The following is a 27,427-nucleotide window of genomic DNA, read 5'->3' as shown; positions in this document are numbered from 1 at the left end:
CGATGTCTATAGTCTATTGTACAGAAGCCACGCTACGATGGAGTAACATAACACAATAGTAACATGAGCTATGAGGGGCATACCGATGTCTATAGTCTATTGTACAGAAGCCATGCTACGAAGGAGTAACATAACACAATAGCAACATGAGCTATGAGGGACATACCGATGTCTATAGTCTATTGTACAGAAGCCATGCTACGATGGGGTAACATAACACAATAGTAACATGAGCTATGAGGGACATACCGATGTCTATAGTCTATTGTACAGAAGCCATGCTACGATGGAGTAACATAACACAATAGTAACATGAGCTATGAGGGACATACCGATGTCTATAGTCTATTGTACAGAAGCCATGTTACGATGGGGTAACATAACACAATAGTAACATGAGCTATGAGGGACATACCGATGTCTATAGTCTAATGTACAGAAGCCATGCTACGATGGAGTAACATAACACAATAGTAACATGAGCTATGAGGGGCATACCGATGTCTATAGTCTATTGTACAGAAGCCATGCTACGATGGAGTAACATAACACAATAGTAACATGAGCTATGAGGGGCATACCGATGTCTATAGTCTATTGTACAGAAGCCATGCTACGATGGAGTAATATAACACAATAGTAACATGAGCTATGAGGGGCATACCGATGTCTATAGTCTATTGTACAGAAGCCATGCTACGATGGGGTAACATAACACAATAGTAACATGAGCTATGAGGGACATACCGATGTCTATAGTCTATTGTATAGAAGCCATGTTACGATGGAGTAACATAACACAATAGTAACATGAGCTATGAGGGACATACCGATGTCTATAGTCAATTGTACAGAAGCCATGCTACGATGGGGTAACATAACACAATAGTAACATGAGCTATGAGGGACATACCGATGTCTATAGCCTATTGTACAGAAGCCATGCTACGATGGGGTAACATAACACAATAGTAACATGAGCTATGAGGGACATACCGATGTCTATAGTCTATTGTACAGAAGCCATGCTACGATGGAGTAATATAACACAATAGTAACATGAGCTATGAGGGACATACCGATGTCTATAGTCTATTGTACAGAAGCCATGCTACGATGGAGTAACATAACACAATAGTAACATGAGCTATGAGGGACATACCGATGTCTATAGTCTATTGTACAGAAGCCATGCTACGATGGAGTAATATAACACAATAGTAACATGAGCTATGAGGGACATACCGATGTCTATAGTCTATTGTACAGAAGCCATGCTACGATGGGGTAACATAACACAATAGTAACATGACCTATGAGGGACATACCGATGTCTATAGTCTATTTTACAGAAGCTACGCTACGATGGGGTAACATTAGCCAAAGTTTACCGAGGAGCCCAACACTTGTTAGATCTTAGTACTTCACTGAACTGTAAATACAGAAATTGTAGCAACAGGGTGTTAACCGTCTAGATGTAAGCGGAGTCGGTGTGCACTTTAAGTATCGTTTCCAACCGTGATAAATTAGTTTTCAAGTCTAATAGACTATAATTAAAGCCATTCAATGTGCGGTTGGAGGTAACATTCTTGTCGGCTTACCCACTTCTAACTCTGGCATGCTGTAATTTAACATTTTTCATTGAAGTCATTCGTTTGGTATATATGTTAAATGTAATTAAGTTTTCCCAAGAAGCTGAGCTAAAGCAGTGGCATGTACAGTAAATTCTGCACACAAACTACAGAGCTGCGCTTTCTAAATACATAAAATGATTGTTGTTACAGTAGGCAACTTCTTGTTAACTGACTATATATTCCTTTCACACAAATACTCTAAAAAGATCGAGGAAAAATATGACAAATACCAAATGAATTGTTGCCACTTATGAAAATACACCGAAGCTATCAGCTTCACACACTTTGCATGAATGAGTAACAACGAATAAACACGTTATCTTGAGCGGCGCTCACTGAAAATCTCATGTCTGAACCTCCCTCTCCTTATTGCCAGAGCGGTACACTAATGAGCTGGAGTGGAATACTAAATACTCCAGCTCTTCAGATTAGTTTAACAATCAGAAAACAGAAGAGCAGTGTCAAGAGATTGTCATTAGATCTGGTGATTTTTGTTATTTGCAAAAATGAAGCAGGAGAGAGAATTATTCGCCATGTTCCAAGTGTTTGTGGAGTGCACGGTCCATGATTGCACGAAGCAGGATTTCTATGGATGCAGTTCATTTTTTTGGGCTACTTCATCTGATTATGCCGTTTGATGGTTTGATTGTGTAGGGTGGGTAGATTAAGCAGATATTTAAAAATAGGCAAATTCATCAAAGAGGTCTGAAACAAAATTAGGCTGATTTCAACACTAATTTTGTGAAGCTTTTCTTACAAGGTTATATAAGCTGCCAGACGTTTTAATCTCTCTACTCCTACATTAAAGAGCATGTAAGAAGGAAACCATAAATATATTGTAACAGGGCCAAGGGAAATGTGGCTGATGGTGTGCACATGTAGCCTAGGTGCTGGCCTTATACTGCGTAAATAACCCTACCTGGCAGTTTGGTAACAGGGAACTGTGGGCCCAATTCATCAAAGCTTTCATGCCAGAATTAAGGTGTTAAAAGCTTTGAAAAAAAAAAAAATCACAAAATTTAGGTGAAACGCAGTTGTGCCCAAAATTGTGTAACGGTTGGCATTTTCACATGAGTTTCTCCCAGCTGCTACAAAATGAGCGGGGATGGGGATGTGGGACGCCACAGCTTGTTTTTTTTTTTTTAATCAGATATTTTTTATTAAAGTTTTCAGAACATAACAGAATTTTCACGAAACTACCCCACAATCTTTCCCCCATTCCCCCCGCTTCCCCCTACCCAACCCAGGTCCAATGATAAAATATATCACAAGAAAAATACAGATATAGATAAAGCACATATCCCAAAGCACCAGTCATGGAGTACATCTAAATCACTTTCAGGGTGATATAAACATGGTATCACGAGAATAAACTTAGACGGTAAGCCTGGAACATTCAACCATCCTGCCGAAATTTTCTCAAACACTGCCGGTCTACCCCGTTTAAGATAAATGGCCTTCTCTCTGCATAGTATGAGGTTTAGCTTATTTACATATTCTTTCCTCGTGGGAACTTTATCTGAGATCCATTGATATGCTATTACTTTTCTAGCAGTAAAAAGCATTCTGGCAACAGCTATTTGTGAATAATCATCTCATCCTGCCTCCTCAACATATCCAAGCACACAGACAATAGGGTCTCTGGGAATATCCTGCTCTGTGGCCATATATATTAAGTTGAGAACCATAATCCAGAATATTTGTATACAGGGAGACATCCAGAACATATGTAGGATATCTGCATTATCGAGCGTACACTTGGGACATTTTGAATTTGGCCTTAAACCCAAATCAAACAGCCACTTAGGAGTCCTAAAAATCCTATAGAGGATATATAGTTGAGACAGACGGTTAGGCTCACTGAGGGACAACTTAGGGATCATTTGCATTATTGACTCCCATTGATCTACCGAAATCCTCCCCACTTGTTGTTCCCATTTCGTCAATGAAGTCATCGGGTGACCCAATAGCACCCTCGAGAGGAGCTGCCCGTACACGAATTAAATTAGTCCCCTTGTAGATGCCTGTAAAGCGAGCCTATTAATAACAGTATCATGATGTATAATAATAGGGAGTATATGAGTCTGCATTATATAAGCGTGTCTTACTTGTAAATACTGATAAAATACAGAATGCTGAAGTGAGAACTCCTTTCGTAAGTCCTCAAATGATTTACAGACACCCCCATCTATCAGCTGTGAGAGCCAGCAGATACCCACTCATCGCCATTGCGCAAACCCCTTCAATGTCCTCAATTGCGGCAGGTATGGATTATCCCATATAGGGGTATACCTCGTGAACCCATTAATTCCTCTTAAACATTTAATTTTACCCCACACTTTGACCATAAGCATTATCGTCGGAAATTTAGACACCCACGGTTTAAATTTATTCGCCTCTAACTTAGACAATAGGGGACCCCGACCCCCAAGAAACTGAAGAATCCCTCGACCTCCCTCCATTTCCACAGATGTGTCTTCCATTCCACTTGCCAGATGTTGACACCGGGAAGATAAAAAATATAGCCAAGGGTTAGGCAATGCCAACCCTCCCTCCTCCTTTGTAAGTGCTTTAACTTAATTCTCGCACCCTTTTTCAACCATATAAATTCCCTAAACAGTGCATTAATTTTAAAGAACCTATTTTGGGGAAGCCAAATTGGGGAGTTATGAAGAATATATAAAAGCTGAGGCATAATCACCATTTTCAACAGGTTCACTCTCCCAACTATTGACAAATGTAACTTAGTCCAGGCCTTAATCTTGTGTTTAATCCTAGCCAAAAGCGGGGAAAGATTTAAGCGTTCATAATCTAATATGTTGTTTGCTACATTGATACCCAGGTATTGAAAACATGACACTACTAGCACCTGTGGAGCTCTAACCACAGTTGGGCCTAATGGTAAAATAGCAGACTTTTCCCAGTTTATGGCCAAACCTGATATAGCCCCAAACGCAGCAAAAAGTGACATTACTCCATTGAGCGATCCGTCAGAGTAAGCCAAAAACAGGAGAATGTCATCGGCGTAGAGAGCCACTTTCTCCTCTTATGTCCCGTACCTAAACCCCTCAATTTCTGGGCTAAGTCTTATCCTAGAAGCCAAAGGCTCCACCGCCAGGGCGAAAAGCAGCAGAGACAGAGGGCAACCCTGTCTCGTACCCCTATACAGATTTAAAGGCTCAGATAACAGTCCATTCGCTCGTATTCTTGCTGATGGTTCTGAGTACAAAAGCTTAATCTAACCAATAAAGCCTGGACCAAAACCCATGCACTGAAGCGTAGCAAACAGGCATTTCCATTCCACGCTGTTGAATGCCTTAGCGGCATCAAGGGACAGAACTGCCCTCCTCCCCACACTGTCCGCCCCCACTTGCATATTGAGATATAGTCTTCTAACATTTAGGGCCGTTGACTTACGAGGCATGAATCCCGTCTGATCCGACTGTATTAGAGATTCCACGACTTTTGAAAGACGGATGGCCAACACCTTTGCTAATAGCTTAACATCTACTTTCAGAAGGGAGATTGGTCTATATGAGGCCGGGAGGGAAGGATCCTTATCTTTTTTTGGTATGACAGTAATAATAGCTTCCCGCATAGAAGCCCGAGGCTATCGTTAATTGTAGTAAAAAATATTGGGAGTAAAACCGACTTATATTTTTTATAGACTTCCACTGGTATGCCATCCACCCCCGGTGATTTGTTATTAGATATAGTGTTCAGAGCCTCTTCCAGCTCATCTAAATCCAAAGGTTCATCTAACAAAGCTCTATCCGCATCAGAAAGTCGCGGGAGCCTGGCGGCTTCTAGAAAGTCCGCAAGCTCTTCCGTGGAAGCCCCAAAATGAGAGGAATACAAGTTAGTGTAATAGGCCCTAAAAATCCTTAGAATTCCCGGTGGATCCGTGATAAGTGTCCCATCCCCACCACTGAGCCCAGGTATGAACGAGGACCCTTTTTGTGCTGACGTTATAACCGAACGTAGGTGCCCCACACTCTATGCACTTTCAAAGAATTGGGTCGATTGGAACATGTGTTTCTGTGCGGCACCCTCTAGTAGTCATTTTGGTCACTCATGACTGAGCATCCTTAAGTCTCCTCTGTGTGTTAGGGGTGACCTGCATTGAGAAAGCCCACTCTGCAGCCTCCAACTCCTGAAGTACAAGTTTAGATTTTTGTCTTGAACTAGACTTAATCTTTGAAATCTCACGAATAAACATACCACACAAGCATGCCTTCAGAGTCTCCCACACCACCAGACTATAGGCTGAGTTCTCATTAAACCGAAGGAATTCCTGTAATTCAGAGGTGAACATATCAGTCTTATCCACTAGCTGCAACCAAAACGGATTTAAGCGCCACAGAGGCCTACCCTGTGACCCCACGTCATCCCCCTTGATCACAATGGACTGGGGTGAATGGTCGGACACTGTCCTCGGCAAATATTCAACATTTTTAATTTTCCCCAGCATGAGACCATCCCCCAAGGCCAGATCGATACGAGATAAGAAAGTAAAAGAAGGGGAAAAACATGAATAACTGATACACCTCGGGATTGCTGCATCTCCACAGATCAGTTAAAGCTAGTTCTCGCAGAAGCGCCCCAAATGGTGTGCAATTACCTTCCGGTTTTATAGGTTCATGATTACCTCTATCCCAATAGGCATCTAAAATATTGCTGAAATCACCCACCACTAAACATAGGACCCTGGAAAACCTCTCAAACTAGTAAGGATTTGATATATGATCCTACTACTATATGGCGGAGGAGTATATAAAGATATGAGTACCATTGTAACTGCAGACAAGGTGCAACATAAAATAACAAACCGCCCCTCCTCGTCCACCACCACCTGATTACATGAAAACTGAGCACCCCATCCAATTAGTATACTAACACCTCTGGAATACTGGGAATAAGTGGAGTGATATCCCGCCAATATCCATCTCTTATCTAGAATATTGAGTGTCTCTCGGGTAAGATGCGTCTCCTGCAGACAGATTACAGTTTATGATTTGCAATAAAAGAAAAAAAATTGCCTGTCTTTTTACTGGGGACTTCATCCTTCTAACATTCCAACTAAGAATCCTAACCTCCCCATTAACTAGTAGTTCTAATCATACACAACAATATCCAGTTAATCCTAGCCAAACCTGTTTTGACATATGTGCACATATCAAAGGACCTAACACCCCCCCCCTAACAACCCATCCCAACATAACTTTAAATTGTGTTGGATTCATCACACAGAAGAAGCGTATTCTCCCCTCTGGAAAAGTTAAAACCCCAACACCAAGCGTTTTAGTTCCCATCTCGCCCTCCACATTTTACAGGATAACACCCCACAGCACAAGGCGACTATCTGAGCACAGAGACAACTTAAAGTGTCTAAAAGTTCACTTTTCCCCACTGCAGTCCTCCATTTCTCTTCTTAAATGTTGTTCATTCAGATCCAACCAATCAGCTGCCTCCATAGCGTCCAGAAAAAAATGAGATTTATTCCCAGCCTCGACCCGCAATTTAGCCGTTTTATGATATCAACAAATTTTGCTCTCATTTTCTGCATGGTCGGTGAGAAATCTGGATAAAATGAAACTCTAGAACCATCAATAGTTAGTTCAGGGTGACCTCTTGAGAACCGAAGAATGCTGTCTCTGTAGTGAAGTATTTTGGCCAAAATAGGCCTTGGTGGATGGCGGGGGAGGGGAACGGGCCGGGATCCTATGAGTGCGCTCCACCGCGTATTAGTGGGTCAGAATGTCCGGTCCAACTTTCTCCTTTATCCAGGCCTCAATAAAAGTAGTAGGATTTTTACCCTTGCATTGTTCTGGCACACCGACAATGCGGACATTATTGCGCCTGGACCTGTTCTCCAAATCATCCATTTTGTTCCAAATCGCAGCAATATCTTTCGTGATCGCAGACGCAGACGCAGAAACTGTATTTTCAACCACACCAACTCTTTTTTCCAATTGCCCAGTTCTGTCCTTAACTGTGTGGAGATCATGTTTTACATTTTGCATTGATTCCTGTAGAAAGCCCAACTGAGGGAGCACATTAGTAATGGCTGATCCACACTGCATAACAGCCACCAGCACGTCCTTTATAGTGGGCTCAGCAGGAACCTGCAGCTGCAGCGCTGTGAGCTGCTACTTATTTTGTTCCACCAGCTCTCCCCAGCTACCCAGAGCCTCCTGGTTCCTCTGCCCTCCAGCACTTTCAGTCTCCTCCTCCCCCTCTTCACTCATCCCCCGCTCTGTACCTTTTCATCCTGTGTCCAGATCTTTTCAAGCTGCTTGGGGAGATTCCTTCTCCAATTCCTCCACTCGGGCATATCGCTGCAGACGAGCCCCTACTTCTCTGTTTCTGGCTGCACTATCAGTCTCTGCATCTGCTAGAGCACGTGCTGAAGCGGCAGCGCCAGCTTGGGAACCAGAGGCCATCTCTCCTGTAATCCTCTTTTGACCTTTTTTCGGCATGTTGCACGCCTGGAATGCTCCCACGACGGCCCGACGACCTCCACCAGTCCCCAGGGCCTCTCCACAGATAATTACTGGCTGTGCTGTGGGGATTTAGCAGCGGTAATTAACTAGGACATGCGGGAACTCTGCAGGCACACGTCCTCCTCACATGCCGCTAGGCCACGCTTCCCACGCCACATTTTGTTTAATTCATGATGAGATGATGCTTTCCAAGAAATCTCACTCCGGTACCTAACTGGAGTAAGTTTTCTAGCATGGCTCACGGAGCCGCAGGCTACTCATTAGTTGCTTTAGATTCATGAAGAGATGCGCCCCTTTTGATAAATCAGGAGCATCTGACATCAGCATGCCTCCTCATCAACACCAAAGTGAACAACAACGGTCCTGATGACTAGGGCCCATTGTATTTTCCCTACTCTAGTTCACCACTCCAGGTATTTCCAATGACCCCAGCTAATCACTTGCAAAGCTCAGGTATGGTAAATAAATGGGCAGATAGAGCCATCAGCTTGTGGACCATCAGTGCTCCTGAGACAACTGCTGTGAGTAAAGCAATTATTTGGTTAGGAGCTGAGTATTTGGCCCAGTTCTGGAGAATCAGTATTTTGCCTGATTAATTTATTTTGTATCCTTTTGTATATTGTTTTGCTGTTGTATGGAACAAATAAAACCTTGAAAGGGATATTTAAAAAGATTGTGGCACTAGATGTGCAAGAGTGAGACGGTCTTTTACCTTATGTTATGGTTGCTATATGGAAGGTTCCTAATCATCTATAGGGTTTTCTCCTTTTGAGATGTCACTTGGTCAACACCCCTTTTCTTCTTGAAATCGCCAAAGAGACCTGGGAGCAGGAAGCTACCCCATAAAAAATGTTATAGAGCACATTGCCCAAATATAGAACAGAATTGAAAAAGTGATGCCCTTTGTAAAGAAGAATGTAAATCAAGTCTAGTAAGCTTAAAGTAAATTGTCAGCTAAATGGCAAAGGCCTTATGAAACTGTGTAAAAAGTGGGAAAAGTGAAATTATTGGTATGTCAGCCAGGTAAGCTCAAACCCTGCTACATTTACCATCTGAAAGTGATAACCCCTTAGAAGGCCAGAAAGCAGACTGTAACAATTAACAATGCTCATAAACTTGATTGCATTTTCATGGTGGCAGGTTCCCTTTAAAGCAATTTTTATGTGCCCTGTAGGGGTTAATACCACCACCTTTGGTAGAGAGCTGGACAAACTGACATCTCTTATGTGGGTACAGGGGCCCTAATGTTGCAACGTAGGGATCCGAATAGCATTCTGTGGTCTACCAAAATAAGAATGACTAAGAGAATAAATTATGCATTGCATTTGGCGATTAAATGGGCATTAGAACGGCTCAGGTGTTATTTCATAGGGAAAACAAACCATACCTCCCTTAAATAGATGTGTCAGTACCAGGAGAAATACAGACAAGTGACCCAGTGGTTCATGCCATTATAATATTTTAGTTTTACAGAGCATAGACCCAGGCATCAGTTTGAAAATGGTGATGTATTGTCTAGGGCCTAATGTCTAGGAGAAAAGAGTGTTCTGCCCGCAAGGTCGAAACGGGGACAGGTGGATATGTTTCCAGGCAAAAAAGTGTGTGATGGTGTATACATTTCCCCATGGTTCCAGTGTTCTACTGGATCTATGTATTTTCCCTTTATTTTAGTTTGTTAGTCTCTTCTGCTACTCTCAGTATCTAGCATTGCAAGCAATACTGACGTCACGTTAATAGTGGCAGACAATCCGTGAGCTTAGCGGCTCTACCAAATAGATGGAATGGACTTTTCTGAAGCCGGTGACAACACATACGCGTGCTTGTTTTTACACTCTTTATTTTCAATATCGGAAAAGAAGGCAATGATTTAAACTTTTAGGTTTTTTCTTCATTTTTTTTTTCTAATCTTTTTTTTGTTTCTTTTCACTGTTCTTGTTACTCCCCTAAAGCTACTTGAAGCTGCGATCTTCTGATAGCTGTATATAGCGGAACACACGGTATCTTTAGAAGCCCGGCCACAGGCAGGGTTTCAAATGAGCTCTGTAACGTCAAGCACGCAGTTCTTCTACAGACCCTTGGATGTCATAACACATCAGCAACCCACGATCACATCATAAGGGGACAATGGACGCATGGAACGCCGAAGTGTGTTAAATGCATTTAGCGGATTAAAAACTCTGCTCCACCTGCACCACGCCGTGAGCCTGCTCCATATACCAGCTCCCGACTTGCCCTGTACATGTACAGCCATATTGTGAAAGGGTTAATTACACAACAGCAGAGCTCTGATCCTGGAATGATAGTAGGGTAACAATTCTCCAAACTGAATGAATATTATCCTTCTTCCTTTAGCATTTTATTAAGAGCAGTATTCCTGGTATTGCTGTTCTAGTTGTGATGATGGGGTGTCTGCAGTACGCACCACTTTACTTGTGCCATGGACAGCCACAATTGCTAAAACCAATTACAACTGAAGGAGACATCAGGACTTGTATAAAAGGCTTAGAGAATAGCAATATTCGAATCAACATTATTACACCCAAAAGCTGGCAGAGAGGATAACTTTTTGGCTACCATGGCCAGCCACAGCAGGGATCAGTTATTCAGTTTGATAAAATGACATTATTGTAGAATATTATGACAAGAAAAGCTATACCGCATACAAGAACAAAAAAACAATTCTATGCTCATTGGCACTGAATAATAATTGAATTTAATAAAAGTACAGAAAATGAGTCTTACCATAATTGAGGGCTTCTGGGGCTGTCCATTTGATAGGAATCTGTTTTAAGCCTGAAGATGAATATATTCCATCATCTTCTTGACGAGACATGCCAAAGTCACTGATTTTCAAAACATTATTTTCACCTACAAGACAGTTTCGTGCTGCCAGGTCCCTAGGAAACAAAAATGTGTTGGAAAGGAATTGAATTTACCTTCAGATTATCAGCAACACATGAATAATTCTACAACTTGTGATTTTTTTTTCTTCCCAAGAAGTGTTTGGCATTGTCTCCCCCCTCCAAAAAAGAGGAAAGATAAAGTAAAGCACTTGATAAAAATAACACACAGCTTTCTGTGTACACCATGCATAGGCAGAAAGCTGCCAATCAGTGGTGTGTGTGTGTTTGGGGTTATAAAGAGGTCATGAATATGCTTCATGGCAGCAGGTTTACTAGTCCTCTAGCGATAATCTCATGCAGAATAAACTGTGATGATATCAAAACTACAGCAAGCAGCCCAGTAATTGACAAATTTATAGAATCGGTGTCTACCTTTACATTATGCTGCTCTCAGATTAGGTGGCAAAAGTCTGAACACACATTCCTTCGAAAGAATAAGTCTAATCAAAATTTAATTTTATCATCTGTCCTAATTATCTATTTATTGGTGTGTAAGTGTACTGAAATAACAATCGCTGCCTTCCCCGCTTTCCAGTGCCACTCCGGTCCTCTTCTAGGTCACGTGATTTGAGAAGACTGGCTAACCCCATCAGGTTTGTGTGCAGACCAGATGTTGCTATAGGCTGCTTTCACACATCAGGTTTTTAGTTTCAGGCTAAATCCGGCTCTCGGGAGGAAAACCGGAAAAAATAAAAACCGGATCCGGTTTTTCCCCCATTGACTTGTATTAGAGCCGGATTGCGCCGGATGGCCCAGCGTTCCTTCCGGTTTGATGACGGATCCGGCGTACACTCGATTCCGGCGTCTGGAAAAAACGTCTACTGTAACGTTTTTGGTCTCTGGCGAAAAAGCCTGAAGCGCCGGATCCGGCGCTTCCGGCTGTTTGCTAGAATGGAAGCCTATGGGAGCCGGAAGGTGCCGGATGCAGAAAATGGCGGATCCGGCGGCCTGATCCGGTTTTTTAAACTGAGCATGCTCCAAAATTTTTTTTATTCAATAATCTAGATAGGCTAGCCGGATCCGTAAAAAAAAAACGGATCCGTCGCATCAGTTTTTCACAATCTGCGCCGGATCCAGTTTTTCCAACATTCGCCGGATTTAGCCTGAAACAAAAAACCTGATGTGTGAAAGTAGCCTTAGGGTATAGTCAGCCGGCAGTATATACCGGACCAAGATAGGACCGCAATGCTTGGACTTACCAGAGGGTCTCACGACCTGAGCGTGACAGCTGCACTAAGCCGTCACACTCGGATCAGGTACAACTGTTCTTTAACTGGAGAGAGGAAAAAGCTGGGAGATCTATGGGTTCAAGCATGTTGAAATTCAATGTGATCAATCATTCTTTCACCAAATTTCTGCTGTGGGGAAAGACTTGACATAGCCACAAAACGTTCGATAGTTGTCTTGTGCCACCAAAATCAGGCTACGGCTGACATTCTCCTGATATGTACGTGATAACAATATCTGCCAGGCCAAATTTAATTTAAAGAGCTATAGAGAGATGGAAAGAGTGCCAAGTTTGTAGAGAGGTTTCCTCAAAATTAACTATTCAGATGGTACTGGATTATGACTATGGACATTTTTTACATGTGATGTTAGGCTACGTTCCCACAATGAACTTACAGTTCTAGCAAAGTGGATGGAAATCCCATGCCCACTATTTCTTTTTAATGATGCGTAAACTGACCAGCGGTGCATTTTTCAAATCCACAGCATTTCAATTTGTCTCGCAGGTACACCGAGTTCTCCGTGCGGATTTCCCCATAGACTTACATTACATGTGGAAATGCATCAAAAACATATGTAATCCGCATCCAGGTATGGCAATAAAAGTTTATCAAAGTAAAAAAACAGGAAGTATCAAAACCAAAACAGCTTTAGTTAGAGCATGACATACCAAAAGAAGAAAAAAAAAAAAAGATTTGAAAACGCAATAAAAAACGCATGTTAAAAAACACACAAAAACGCAAATAACTACGGTAAATAAAAAAAAAAAATAGGTGCAGAAATTCTGCAACATCAAAAATGCACCAAAAACTCATTGTGGGAATGTAGCCTTATACTGCCTTAAAGTACATATAGCCATGTGAAAATGTTTGCGCCCTGCTTCAGCTTTGCAAATGGCAGACATTGAAAAAGCCTTAAAGAAGCAGAGGTCATCAAGAGAAGGAAAACTGGCGGTGATCACTCACACGTCTCACATATTAACGATAACTCCAGAAGATGAACACTTTGAAGTATGCATAAACAGGCCGAGGATGGAGAAATGCATATTGATTAGCTGCGCATTAATGGAATTACGGTATTGAAGTAATATTAAGTATGACACGGAAAGTCATCAGTAATAAGTAGCGTAAAAGATTAAGCCAGGTTTCAGAATTTCTCTACGACATTTTCTTCCAGAAATAGAAATTGTCATTTTCTCCTATAAGGTTTGGGAAATGAAAGGCTGCGTGTCTCGGCTACGTGCAGAGTGTCGCGCCATTTGCTTCCATGTGTTTTTTATGACCGAGGAGATTACAAAGGTGATCTGCGTTTCCTCTCTCGCTATTTATCACTGCACATCCATTTCATCTAACAACAGTTATTGGTGGGAGAAAGGCTTTAATCTCTACTGTTTAATACGATCTCAGTGACTGTGAAATAATGCTCCTGTATGGCGGAAGGTTTCCATTCCGCAGATCATCATACAGATCACAGGCACAATTCTTTACATTGACAATAGGCAGAGCCACAAAACCAAATGGAATTATAGACTTTTCTTTCGAGTACACTATGCAGAAAACCGTTAGATGACATTTCTCCTTGAATGCAGGGCTTGTTTTATGAACTGCCTCCGCACATTCTGGTTTTATATATAAACATATAAGAGGCAATACATTTAAATATCACAGAGGGTGGGTGCATACATTTGCATCATTTGACGAGAAGGAGTAATAAATAAGGATTGCGGTGCATTTTCTCAAGGTAAAATCTGTGCTCCGACCAATAAATCTCTCATTAGGACTACAATAAAAACTATTTTTAGTGTCTCTTGGAAATCTCTGCTTATTCCTACAGCTCTAATAATGCCCCGACCCTGCTTCATATTCGCTGCCGTGTTAGATAAAGACTACATAAATGTAATGAATGTAAAAAACAGGATCATACAGGCATGATTACGTAGCACAGCTATAGAGAGAACAAAGATAGCAGGTCAACCAGACCCTTACTTTGCGGAGGGAATACTATGGCAGAAGGAAAACGGTCTGACACAATATAAAGATGGAGCCATCTTCAAGATTCACGATAATGATGCACAGCTAGGGTTATATATAACAAGAAAGACTTTCATAAAAGCAGGCACAAAGTGTGTGTGCAAAGTCCAAGCTGTTGGGCCGAATCTCTGCAAAACAAAATGTTGTCTTTAATCTCTGTTGCCCCCAAAACCCACCTAAACAGTAACCAGTAAGTTGCTTAAAGCACCCCTACCATCATAGTTTTTATCCTCTTAACATATTAGAATCATCACATTAAATAGCACTGTGTACTTACAATTGCTCACTTTCCCTTTCTACCCAGTAAATTATTCTCTTTTCCATTAGGTCTATAACATCACGTGATTGAAAACAGAAAAACTGAATCCTTCTAAGCTCTATGTAGAAACAGAAGGTCAATTTTCCCTGCATAACTCATGATTCACTGCAAAAGTTCCTGGCAGGGGGAGGAATGAGCATTTGGGTCAGGAGTTGAGAGGGGAATGTGTCATGCAGGAACAAGAGAAAAGAGAAGAACATACTGGGTAGAAATGGAAAAAGAGCAATTGTAAGTACACAGTGCCATATAATATGATGATTGCAATATACTACACTCAGGTCCTCTGTGCACCGCCTCCATTTCCTTCCTGAACGTCCCTGGCACCTGCGCTGTAAGTTTTTTTCTTCGGGCATGCGCAGCTTGGGCTGCCCTTCGATCTTACAGCGCAGGCGCCGGGGACGTTCAGGAAGGAAATGGAGGCGGCGCACGGAGGACCTGAGTGATACCTGGGAGGCGTTTGTGTCAGGGGGGAAAAGACATGCCCCCCTGACAAATTCAGGTATGAGGGGCACATTATAAAAGCGATAATTTCAGCGTTTGCAGGGACCCGAACTAAAAGAGCCATCTTGACAGAATACAGCATTAGTGCTGCACAAGGTGGCTCTTTTAGTTAAAAATGCCTGGGGGTGGAGACAGGTTCCCTTTAATATTTTTAGAATTTGGAGTGGGTTTTTTTTTTTTTTTAGACTTGGCTATCTTAGGAGGATATCTGTTGGTGCAGGTAACTATTACTGTGCAGAATTATTAGGCAGCTTAGTAAAAACCAAGTATATTCCCATCTCACTTGTTTATTTTCACCAGGTAAACCAATATCACTGCACAAAATTTAGAAATAAACATTTCTGACATGCAAAAACAACCCCCCCCCCCAAAATTAGTGACCAATATAGCCACCTTTCTTTATGATGATAGATTCTGTCAGTTGTTGGATCTGTTTATGATCAACGTTGCGTGCAGCAGCCACCACAGCCTCCCAGACACTGTTCCGAGAGGTGTACTGTTTTCCCTCCCTGTAGATCTCACATTTTATGAGGGACCACAGGTTCTCTATGGGGTTCAGATCAGGTGAACAAGGGGGCCATGTCATTTTTTCTTCTTTGAGACCTTTACTGGCCAGTCACGCTGTGGAGTAGTTGAAAACATGTGATGGAGCATTGTCCTGCATGAAAATCATGTTTTTCTTGAACGATACCGACTTCTTCCTGTACCACTGCTTGAAGTTGTCTTCTAGAAACTGGCAGTAGGCCTGGGAGTTGAGCTTCACTCCATCCTCAACCCGAAAAAATCCCACAAGTTCTTCTTTGATGATACCAGCCCATACCAATACCCCACCTCCATCCTGCCGGCTTCTGAGTCGGAGTGGAGCTCTCTGCCCTTTACTGATCCAGCCTCTGGCCCATCCATCTGGCCCATCAAGAGTCACTCTCATTTCATCAGTCCTTAAAACCTTTGAAAAGTCAGTCTTAAGATATTTATTGGCCCAGTCTTGACGTTTTATCTTATGCTTTTTGTTCAAAGGTGGTTGTTTTTCAGCCTTCCTTACCTTGGCCATGTCCCTGAGTAATGCACACCTTGTGCTTTTTGTTACTCCAGTAACGTTGCAGCTCTGAAATATGGCAAAACTGGTGGCAAATGGCATCTTGGCAGCTTCACGCTTGATTTTCCTCAATTCATGGGCAGTTATTTTGCGCCTTTTTTTGCCCAACACACTTCTTACGACCCTGTTGGCTATTTGCCATGAAACGCTTGATTGTTTGGTGATCACGCTTCAAAAGTTTGGCAATTTCAACACTGCTGCATCCCTCTGCAAGACATCTCACAATTTTGGACTTTTCAGAGCCCGTCAAATCTCTCTTCTGACCCATTTTGCCAAAGGAAAGTAAGTTACCTAATAATTAAGCACACCTTATATAGGGTTCTGATGTCATTAGACAACACCCCTCCTCATTACAGAGATGAACATGATTTACTTAACTGGTAGTTGGCTCTCAAGCCTGAACAGCTTGGAGTAGGACAACATGTATAAAAAGTATCATGTGATCAAAATACAACTTGCCGAATAATTCTGCATACAGTGTATTTGGCCCCAGTGTCAATTTGAGAGTCAAATGCCCCCTTGGGCACATTCATATGGTAACTATTACTAGGTATTGTTTACAAGTGTATTAACCCCTTCACGACATGCGCCGTACTAGTACTGCGCATGCCGTGTCACCCCCTTTGATGTGGGCTCCGGCGGTGAGCCCACATCAAAGTCGCGACATGTCAGCTGTTTTGTACAGCTGACATGTGCGCGCAATAGCGCTATTCACCCGCCGCTATTAACCTGTTAAATGCCACTGTCAAACGTAGACAGCGGCATTTAACCGGCGCTTCCTGCCGGAAATGATGTCATCGCCGACCCCCGTTACATGATCGGGGGTCGGCAATGCATCAGGAAGGGAACCATAGAGGTCCTTGAGACCTTGGTCGGCGCTCACAGCACACCTGCATTTCAGCTACATAGCAGCGATCTAATGATCGCTGCTATGTAGCAGAGCCGATCAGGCTATGCCAGCTTCTAGCCTCCCATGGAGGCTATTGAAGCATGGCACAAGTAAAAAAAAAATGTGTTTAAAAATATGAAAAAAATATAAAAAATATAAAAGTTTAAATCACCCCCCTTTTGCCCCATCCTAAATAAAACAATTAAAAAAAAAAAACCTACACGTATTTGGTTTCGCCGCGTTCAGAATCGCCCGATCTATCAATAAAAAAAAGCATTAACCTGATCGCTAAACAGCGTAGCGAGAAAAAAATCTGAAACGCCAGAATTACGTTTTTTTGGTCGCCGTGACATTGCATTAAAATGCAATAACGGGCGATCAAAAGAACGTATCTCCACCGGAATGGTATCATTAAAAACGTCAGCTCTGCACGCAAAAAATAAGCCCTCACCCGACCCCAGATCACGAAAAATGGAGACGCTTCGGGTATCGGAAAATGGCACTTTTTTTTTTTTTTTCACTATTTGGATAAAAATAACCTAGACATGTTAGATGTCTAGGAACTCGTAATGAACTAGAGAATCACAATGGCTGGTTAGTTTTAGAATTTAATGAACCTAGCAAAAAAGCCAAGCAAAAAACAAGTGTGGGATTGCACTTTTTTTGCAATTTCACCGCACTTGGAATTTTTTTCCCGTTTTCTAGTAAAAGACATGGTAAAACCAATGGTGTCGTTCAAAAGTACAACTCGTCCCGCAAAAAATAAGCCCTCATATGGCCATATTGACGGAAAAATAAAAAAGTTATGGCTCTGGGAAGGAGGGAAGTGAAAAATGAAAACGCAAAAACGAAAAAGGGCCGCGACTTGAAGGGGTTAGACATATTGTGGTTATGGGTTGTTGATATTTTATTTTGCACCTTTATCTGCTCATTTGTTTGAACTAATTTAGTTCTCCAATTGTGAGACTCCCATACTGTCCCTCCTTGCAGCATTAGTTGCACACAACCCATTTAATTTCTTTTGTTTTTCTATATATAGTGGCATGTAAAAGTTTGGGCACCCATGGTCAAAATTATTGTTCTTGCGAACAGTTAAGCAAGTTGAAGATGAAATGATCTCTAAAAGGCCTAGTTAAGGATGACACATTTCCTTTGTACCGTATTTTGAGCAAAGATAAGATAAAAAAGTTATATATAAGAAGTGATACACACATATATATATATATATATATATATATATATATATATATATATATATATATATATAAATATATCTCGTATTTTCCGGCATATAAGATGACTGGGCATATAAGACGACCCCCAACTTTTCCAGTTAAAATATAGAGAGTTTGGGTTAGACTACCCCTCTTCCAACGCACATATGGAAAAAATAAAAAAAAACATCAGATTTGATTTCAATATGGTAATTTTAATTCAAATGCTCATGATACGCAGGTACTCAGGTACTTAGCAGGAAAACTGTCACTTATAAACATATAATTGTCTAAGTGGTAGTTCCGTCTGTCCTTCTGTCTGTCTGTCTGTCACGGATATTCACTGGTCGTGGCCTCTGTCTATCATGGAAATCCAAGTCGCTGATTGGTCGCCGCAAAACAGCCACGACCAATCAGCGACGGGCACAGTCCGGAAGAAAATGGATGCTTCTTACTTCCCGCAGTCAGTGGCCAGCGCCGGCTCCATACTCCCCGCAGTGTCCCCGGCGCTCCGCTATATGCTCCCCGCAGTGTCCCCGGCGCTCCGCTCCATACTCCCCGCAGTCAGTGTCCCCGGCGCCCGCTCCATACTCTCCTCGGATCACCGCTAAGAAAGGGTTAATGCCGGCGGTAACGGACCGCGCTATGCCGCGAGTAACGCACTCCGTTACCGCCGCTATTAACACTGTGTGTCCCCAACCTTTTACTATTGATGCTGCCTATGCGGCATCAATAGTAAAAAAAAGTAATGTTAAAAATAGTAAAAAAAAACTAAAAAACCTGCTATACTCACCCTCAGTTGTCCGCTGAGGCGCTCGCGCCTGCCGCCATCTTCCTTTCGCAGCGATGCTTTGCGAGACCGCTAAGTCATCTGGGTAATTTCGCAAGGCATCCTGAAAACGCAAGATGGCGGCAGCCGTGTGCCCATCAGCACAGCGCCGTTGGATCCCAGGAGGCGCAGAGAAAGGACGCCGAGGAGCAGCAACCAGAATGGTGAGTATGTTAGAACTACAAGGGGCCCTCAGATCGTTAGGTGAGTATGTTTATTTTTTATTTTTTAACCTGTGACATACGTGGCTGGGTAATATACTACGTAGCTGGGCAATATACTACGTGGCTCTGTGCTGTATACTACGTGGCTGGGCAATATACTACGTGGCTCTGTGCTGTATACTACGTCACTGGGCAATATACTACGTCACTGGGCAATATACTACGTGGCTGGGCAATATACTACGTGGCTGGGCAATATACTACGTCGCTGGGCAATATACTACGTGGCTGTGCTGTATACTACGTCACTGGGCAATATACTACGTGGCTCTGTGCTGTATACTACGTGGCTCTGTGCTGTATACTACGTAACTGGGCAATATACTACGTCACTGGGCAATAAATTATGTCGCTGTGCAATATACTACGTGGCTCTGTGCTGAATACTACGTCGCTGTGCAATATACTACTGCTGTATACTACGTAACTGGGCAATATACTACGTCACTGGGCAATATACTACGTGGCTGGGCAATATACTACGTTGCTGGGCAATATACTACGTGGCTCTGTACTGTATACTACGTCGCTGTGCAATATACTACGTGGCTCTGTGCTGTATTCTACGTAACTGGGCAATATATTACGTCACTGGGCAATATACTACGTGGCTGGACAATATACTACGTTGCTGGGCAATATATTACGTGGCTGGGCAATATACTACGTGGCTGGGCAATATACTACGTGGCTGGGCAATATACTACGTTGCTGGGCAATATATTACGTGGCTGGGCTATATACTATGTGTCTGGGCAATATACTACGTGGCTGGGCAATATACTACGTGGCTGGGCAATATACTACGTGGACATGCCTATTCTAGAATACCCAACGCGTTAGAATCGGGCCACCATCTAGTATAAACATAAGGCTGTATATCATCAAACATGTATAAGTGGATTAAACTTTTCCTAATTCACTCTAAAGCTGAAAGGAAGGATAAAACAAACCCATGGGAGCTGCCATGCTGTTTGTTTTCTAAGGTTACTTTCACACTTGTGTCGTTTGGAATCCGTCGCAATGCGTAGTTTTGGGGAAAAAACGGATCCTGCAAATGTGCCCGCAGGATGCGTTTCTTCCCATAGACTTGTATTGCCGACGGATCGCGACGTATGGCCATACGTCGCGTCCGTCGTGTACTGGATCCGTCGTGTTTTGACGGACCGTCGGCACGAAAAAACCTTCAATATAACGTTTTTTCATACGTCGCGTCCACTATTTCCAACCGCGCATGCGCGGCCGAAACGCCGCCCCCTCCTCCCTGGGACATAGAATGAACAGCGGATGCGTTGAAAACTGCATCCGCTGCCCACACTGTGCCGAATTTTCACAATGTATGTCGGGCCGACGCATTGCGACGGCCCCGTACCGACGCAAGTGTGAAAGAAGCCTAAGCTGTCAACCAAACTGGAAATGATAATGATAGGAGGAAGATAAACAATAGAGCGAGAACAAGTGCCGGGCAAGTCCCTGTTAGCAATGCCCATCTTAACTGCAAGCTACGGTATTTTTACAGGTTTTGCTGTCAGTTTCTCTTTAAAATTCCTTCAAAATCCTCCTGTTCATCATCTGATTTCATAAATACATCAATGACATCTTGTGATGCATCTGTAAAGCAGTCATCGTATGGATCGAATTCCGTATCACATGGTGTGGGATCAGCTTCGGCTTCCTCTTCATCTTGCCACAAGTAGTCGTCCTCCATACCATCTAATGAATTTGATATGCCACACTTCTTGAAAGACTTGATTACTGTTTCTGCATCAATATCATTGCAGGCTTTTATGACAAACTTGCACAAAACATCTAACTATGGAGCACGCATGTTTCCTCCTTTTGTGAATGACTTTTCGCCGCTAACCATCCATTCATTCCACTTTTCTCAAATGCGATCTTTAAATGGCTTGTTTAGGCACACATCCAGTGGCTGTACCAACGATGTCAATCCTGCAGGAATAACCGCAGCATGAGTGTTTAGTCTTGCAAGCCCTTTGCTTGGTGCTGGGAGTTAATTGAGCCCTGAACATATCCCACACCAGTAGACTACATTTGTTAATAAGTCCACCTGGTCGCCTGCTCCATACATTATCAAGCCATAGCTTTAGGCTATGTGCACACGTAGGAAGGGTCCTCTGCGGGTTCTCCCGCAGCGGATTTGATAAATCTGTAGGGCAAAACCGCTGCGGTTATTCCTGCAGATTTATCACGGTTTGTCTTGCGGTTTCCGCTGCGGGTTACTCCTGCACTTGTTTTACTACTGATGCTGCATATGCAGCATCAATAGTAATGTTAAAAATAATTAAAAAAATGGTTGTACTCACCCCCGACGTCTCGATCTCCTCGGCGCTGCACGCGGCGGTCCGGTTCCAAAGATGCTATGCGAGAAGGACCTTTGTGACGTCACGGTCATGTGACCGCGATGTCATCGCAGGCCTGCTCGCATAGCAACCCTGCGACCGGACGGCCGCGTGCAGCACTGAGAGGTGAGTATATCATTATTTTTTATTTTAATTCTTTTTTTTTTTTTTTTAACACAAATATGGTTCCCAGGGCCTGGAGGAGAGTCTCCTCTCCTCCACCCCGGGTACCATCCGCACATGATCCGCTTACTTCCCGCATGGTGGGCATAGCGGATCAGTGCATTCCTATGTGTGCAGAATCGCCGTGATTCTGCACAAATAAGTGACATGCTGCGGATTGTAAACCACTGCGTTCCCGCGCGGTTTTATCTGTAGCATGTGCACAGCGTTTTCGGTTTTCCATAGGTTTACATTGAACTGTAAACTCATGGGAAACTGTTGCGGATCCGCAGCTGCAGAAACGCTGCAGATCGGCAGCTAAATCCACACAGTGTGCACATAGCCTTACTCCTCCTTCATACATCCAGCCTTTTTCATTCACATGTACAAAACAACCAACAGGGAAATTGAGTTTCGGAATTGTTTTTCTTTTAAAAATAATCATTGGTCTCAGTTTGCTGCCATCAGCTGTGCATCCTAATACAACTGTAAAACTGGACTTCTCATGCCCTGTTTTAATTAAAATTGTTTTTTCACCGTTTTGATGGACAGTTTTATTTCCAACCATATCAAAATTCATTGGAGTTTCATCCATATTTCCAATACTACTTAACAGATAGCCATGTTTAGTGCGCTGCTGTATTACGTATCGATGGAAACTATTCACTTTGCTATCAAGATCTGCAGGTAATTTTTGGACAATTTTCGTCTTTTGCCTCAGTACCATATTATGCCTTGCCATGAATCTAGAACACCAGGATACAGTGGCCTTGAAGCTGTTGCTGTGATCTGGGTTAGATTTGGCCCACTGAAGTGCAAACAAACGTATTTGATTTCGTGTCACTACATAACCGCTTTGGCGGTGCTCATTCACCATGTCCGCTACATGTGTTTCAAGTCCTGGCCAATGTGGGGTGCCTCTTCTTAATGCACATATACCCCTTGGCATACTCTTTAATGCTTTTTCATTTGCTTTCCAGTCCCGAACCATCTTTTCTGTTACACCAAATTGTCTTGCAGCAGCGCAGTTATTATGTTCCATGGCAAAATTAACTAAGTTTAAAATTGGCTTCATATTTCTTTCTTCTTGCTGGTGGAGCCTTGATGGTGTTTTGACTGCTGGCCATTTGTAATGTGCTGTATGTACTGGTAAACAGGTACAGATACTGGTTGTAGCCAGTATACAACAACCATCCAATGTACCTTGCGATTGGCTGTTTTTTGCTGTATACAATCCCTGATTGGATTGGTCCCTGCCTTGCCCCCTAGACTATCAGAGCGCATCACTCTGGCCTGCCCTTGTACCTATTACTTGTACCTCCAGATAGCGCTGTGCCCAGAAAAACAAGAAAAACAAGCTGCAGGCCTCTCAGGATATGGAAAACAGCGAGAACGGCGCTGTGCCCAGAAGACACGCCTCTTTCACCTGTCTGATCCGCCCTTGTATCTCTGCCTCTCTCACTCTGGAGGATCCCACACATGCGCACCTGGCCGCTGCCTCGTCACTGCAGTGCTTTGAGGGAGAGGCAGAGATACAAGGGCGGGCAAGACAGGTGAAAGAGGCGGGTCTTCTAGGCACAGCGCCGCTCTCCCGCTGTTTTCCGGGACGCCTGCAGCTTGCTTCACCTTCCGGTAAGGTGCCCCTCACCTCCATCAAGACCGCTTCCCCCCACCATATTGCGCTGCAGCTGTATAAGGCGACCGGCGACCGCAGCGTGCTCCACAACTGCCGTATAAGGCGACAAAGGCGTATAAGACGACCCCCAACTTTCCTGATGTTTTTCAGGGGTTAAAAAGTCGTATTATAATCCGGAATATACGGTACTTCCTTCTCACCCCCAATGTGGGTGGTCTTTGTAGTCATCTCTCATTCTCGGGTCCTCTACCAGAGGCTTGGGAGTTTGTGGGTTCTGCGCAGGATCTTATTTGTTCCCAGCATTGCGCTTTTCTGGACAGAGCTGGGATGTTGCTCCTGGGATATATGTTGCTGTCACTTGGCATTGCCACATCTATTATCATTGCTGTCTTCTGATCCTTGTCTACTATCACAATGTCTGGTTAGTTATCCAACCATATGAATCTTGAAGTCCCACAGGCTTTTAGCCATTTCATTCTCCACCACTTTTTCTGGGGTCTCCTACCTGGACTTAGCCCATAAGCTGTGCAGATGTTCCTGTATACAATTCCCGTTACTTGTTTGTGGCGTTCGGTATACACTATTCCTGCTTGCATTTTGCACCCTACCACTATGTGTTGGACGGTTTCTGAGGTTTCTTTACATAGTCTGCACCTTGGGTCTTGTCTTGTGTGGTAGATTCCTGAGCTTAAATGGATCTGTTACTTGGTGCTTGCTCTTGTGCTGCTATAATTAGTGCCTCTGTGCTGTCTTGGAGTCCAGCTTTCTCCAGCCATTGGTAGGATTTCTCCATGTCAGTCACCTCCATTATCTGTCGATGGTACATCCCATACAGCAGCTTGTCTTGCCATGGCGCTTCATGTTCCTGTTCTTCCTTCCAGATCTGTTGCTGCTGCCTTAGGCTTTCTCTCAGCATCTCATCTTTTGGTGCCATTTTTCTCATGTATTCCTGTATACTCATTGTTTCATCTGAGATGGTGGCTTGGATGCTAATGTGGCACCCCTAGGGGTATTTGCCACAAAAATAGTTACTGACAGTAAGTACAAATACTAAAATAGCAAGACTGCACTACCACCTCCGGCCAGAAGGGGGAGCTCCAGAGACTCCCCTTGATCCATTCTGGTCTGAGAGAAGAAATGGCAGTTGGGCTAAGGAGCTGAAAGTGAGAGGTCATACAGTTGAATCTCTAACAGCCCTGTGACTGTTACCAGGCCTAAATCACCGGCCTGAGGAGAAGAAGGATAGAGAAAAAGGACATTGTGAGAACCGGGTAGCATTAATCACTACCCAGAACAGGCGCAAAGACGGATACCGGATCCGTGGCTGTATTCATTATATATAATACAGCAACCGGAAAAACGTGAGGTGATATCAGCTTCACTAGGGCCGGACGCAGCAACAGACACAGAGTTCAGCGGTACTCCCAGAGGGGGTAAACCGATAAAAGGACTCGGGTTGCCCATCGAACCAGGACCCGGAGGGGACAGATTGGGCCGGCAGCCAGTTCACATACAGCAGCAGGGCCACACAGAAATTGCGCACAATAAGAGGCGAAGACCCCGGCAGGGTCAAAGTAACTCAGAGTTCCCATACAGACTCCGGTGACAGGACTGGTTGTAAATCCTTTTATGTTAAAGTAAACTGGTTAAACGTTTCAGTGCCTCAGTCTTTCATTTGGACAATAGCCATCTATCCAGGATCGGGATCGACACCGCTGGGAGAACCTGCTGCTGATCAAGTAAGTGCCTGTCCCCTCATGATACCCCTTACACTGTGCATTGCCTGAGGCCACAGCACCGGGTCAAGCCACCCGTGACATCCCCCTCAAGAGACAGACTCCATTGGTCCGGTGCTGGGTATCCCGGTCTCCTGGGCGTCACACTTATCAAGCCTCGCCCACCCTCCTTTCTGTTGGCATACAATCTTTGGGTGCATTGTGAGGAGCTTTTGTGCCTTCACACCTGCAGCTTCCATCTCTTTTTTTGGCCAGCACACTATACCAGCAGGGTATCTGATAACTGGCAACGCATATGTGTTGATGGCGCGGATTTTATTCTTCCTATTGAGCTAGCTCTAGTCAAAAGGAAGATGAGAGACACCAGACCCAACAATGCAGATGAGCTGAAAGCTGCTATCAAAGCAACTTGGGCTTCCATAGCACCTCAGCAGTGCCACAGGCTGATTGCCTCCATGCCATGCCGCATTGATGTAGTAATTGATGCAATAGGAGCCCCGACCAAGTATTGAGTGCATTTTCTGAACATACCTTTCAGTAGGCCAACATTTCGGGTATTAAAATCATTAATCAAGCTGGTGTTATAACGTATTCTAATTTACTGAGATAATGACTTTTCGGTTTCCATTGGCTGTAAGCCATAATCATCAATATTAACAGAAATAAACACTTAAAATAGATCACTCTGGTTGTAATGAATCTATATAATATATGAGTTTCACTTTTTGTATTGAAGAACTGAAATAAATTAACTTTTCGATGACATTCTAATTTAGTGAAAAGCACTTTACATATCCCTTTGAATTGATGTACCAATAAAGGATTTTTACATTAATCATTGTAGAAGTCTCTTTTCTGTCAGATCTGATCTATATAGAGATAAAGATAGAGATCGATATACAAACATATAGACAGAGCGACAGACATATAATTGCACAACCCCCCCGACATTTTATAAAATTGCTTCCTGTGGAGCTAATTGGACAGCTTTTTATGATTAAATACATTTGGTAAGCAGCAAAGGTAAAGTGCATAGCGGTGAGCTGATATTATCAGGCTGGGATGGTCCCTGGTTATTGGCCCCTTCCCAGCATAAAAATATCAGACCGCAGCAACGCCAGTAGTGGCACATTACATTAGATGTGCCATTTCTGTCGCTTCTCCTTTGCTCTTCCCAATTGCCTTGGTGTGTTGGCAATTGGGGTAATGGGGTTTTCGGTTGATGTCAGCTGTGAACTGTCCCAAAACACAGCTGACATCAAGCCCTGGTGTTAGTAATAGAGAGGTGTTTATCAGACACCCCCATTATTAACACAGTAAATAAAATAAAAAACACACAAAATAAAACACTCCTACATTTTCACTGGTTCCGAAATTTATTAAAAAAAAAAAAAAATCCCACGCAGGTATGAAGTAGTCCATGGAATCCGACATAGTCCACAAATCGAAACCTTAAAATCAGCTAGAAATTAAAAAAACAAGACTGTCCCTCTTGTAGGTCTGATGTAGTCCAGCGATTCAGAATAAATCCCTCGAATCCTCCATTCAAAGACTACGGAGCCTCATTCTGATGCTCCGTAAGCTTTAGCAGCCGCCACTCTTGGGTCCAGCTGTGTGAGACCCGGCACCTCTGCAGAGCGGGGATGTCAGTAATGTTACCACAAATCAGAGTCGCTGTGACACACAGAGGGCGGCGTGACCTGGCGACTCTGATGAGCAGTTATGTTACTGATGTCACCACTGTTCAGATGAGCCAGGTCTCAGGCAGCGTGAACCAAGTGGCTGCTTGCAAAGACTATGGAGTGTCAGAACGAGGTTTCTTAGTCTTTGCAAGGAGGATTCGATGGACTGCGCTGGATTACCTTTGACTACGTTGGACCTGGAAGGGAACTTTTTTTTTAATAATAAATTGATGAACGAGGGACAGGGTCTTGTCTATTTCTCCGTTTGTGGTTTTTAGGTTTCAATTTGTGAACTACATCGCACTTGCATGGCTTTTCTTTTTTTTAATAAAGTGGTGAACCAGGGAAAGTGTGGGAGAGAGTTTACTTAAATAAAGTATTTTTGTTTTTTAGTATTTCTAAAAGGTTAATAATGGGGGTGTTTAATAAACACCTCTCCACTACTAACACCAGGGCGTCATGTCAGCTGTGTTTTTGGATAT

At 43.2% G+C, this 27,427-nt stretch overlaps 1 protein-coding gene across 2 annotated transcripts in view; it reads right to left on the bottom strand.

Moving 5' to 3' along the window:
* The window catches only part of FER (FER tyrosine kinase), a 485,813-nt gene that overhangs the window by 56,599 nt on the left and 401,787 nt on the right, over positions 1-27,427 (bottom strand). For both annotated transcript variants that reach the window (XM_069752566.1, XM_069752558.1), the window contains exon 19: positions 10,880-11,034. In XM_069752566.1, coding sequence (XP_069608667.1) covers positions 10,880-11,034 — 155 coding nt within the window. The remainder of the gene's footprint in view (positions 1-10,879; positions 11,035-27,427) is intronic.

This window comes from Ranitomeya imitator, chromosome 1 (assembly GCF_032444005.1).
Source record: "Ranitomeya imitator isolate aRanImi1 chromosome 1, aRanImi1.pri, whole genome shotgun sequence".
In the NCBI taxonomy this organism is placed as follows: domain Eukaryota; kingdom Metazoa; phylum Chordata; class Amphibia; order Anura; family Dendrobatidae; genus Ranitomeya; species Ranitomeya imitator.
This window is presented reverse-complemented; position numbering and strand designations above follow the sequence as displayed.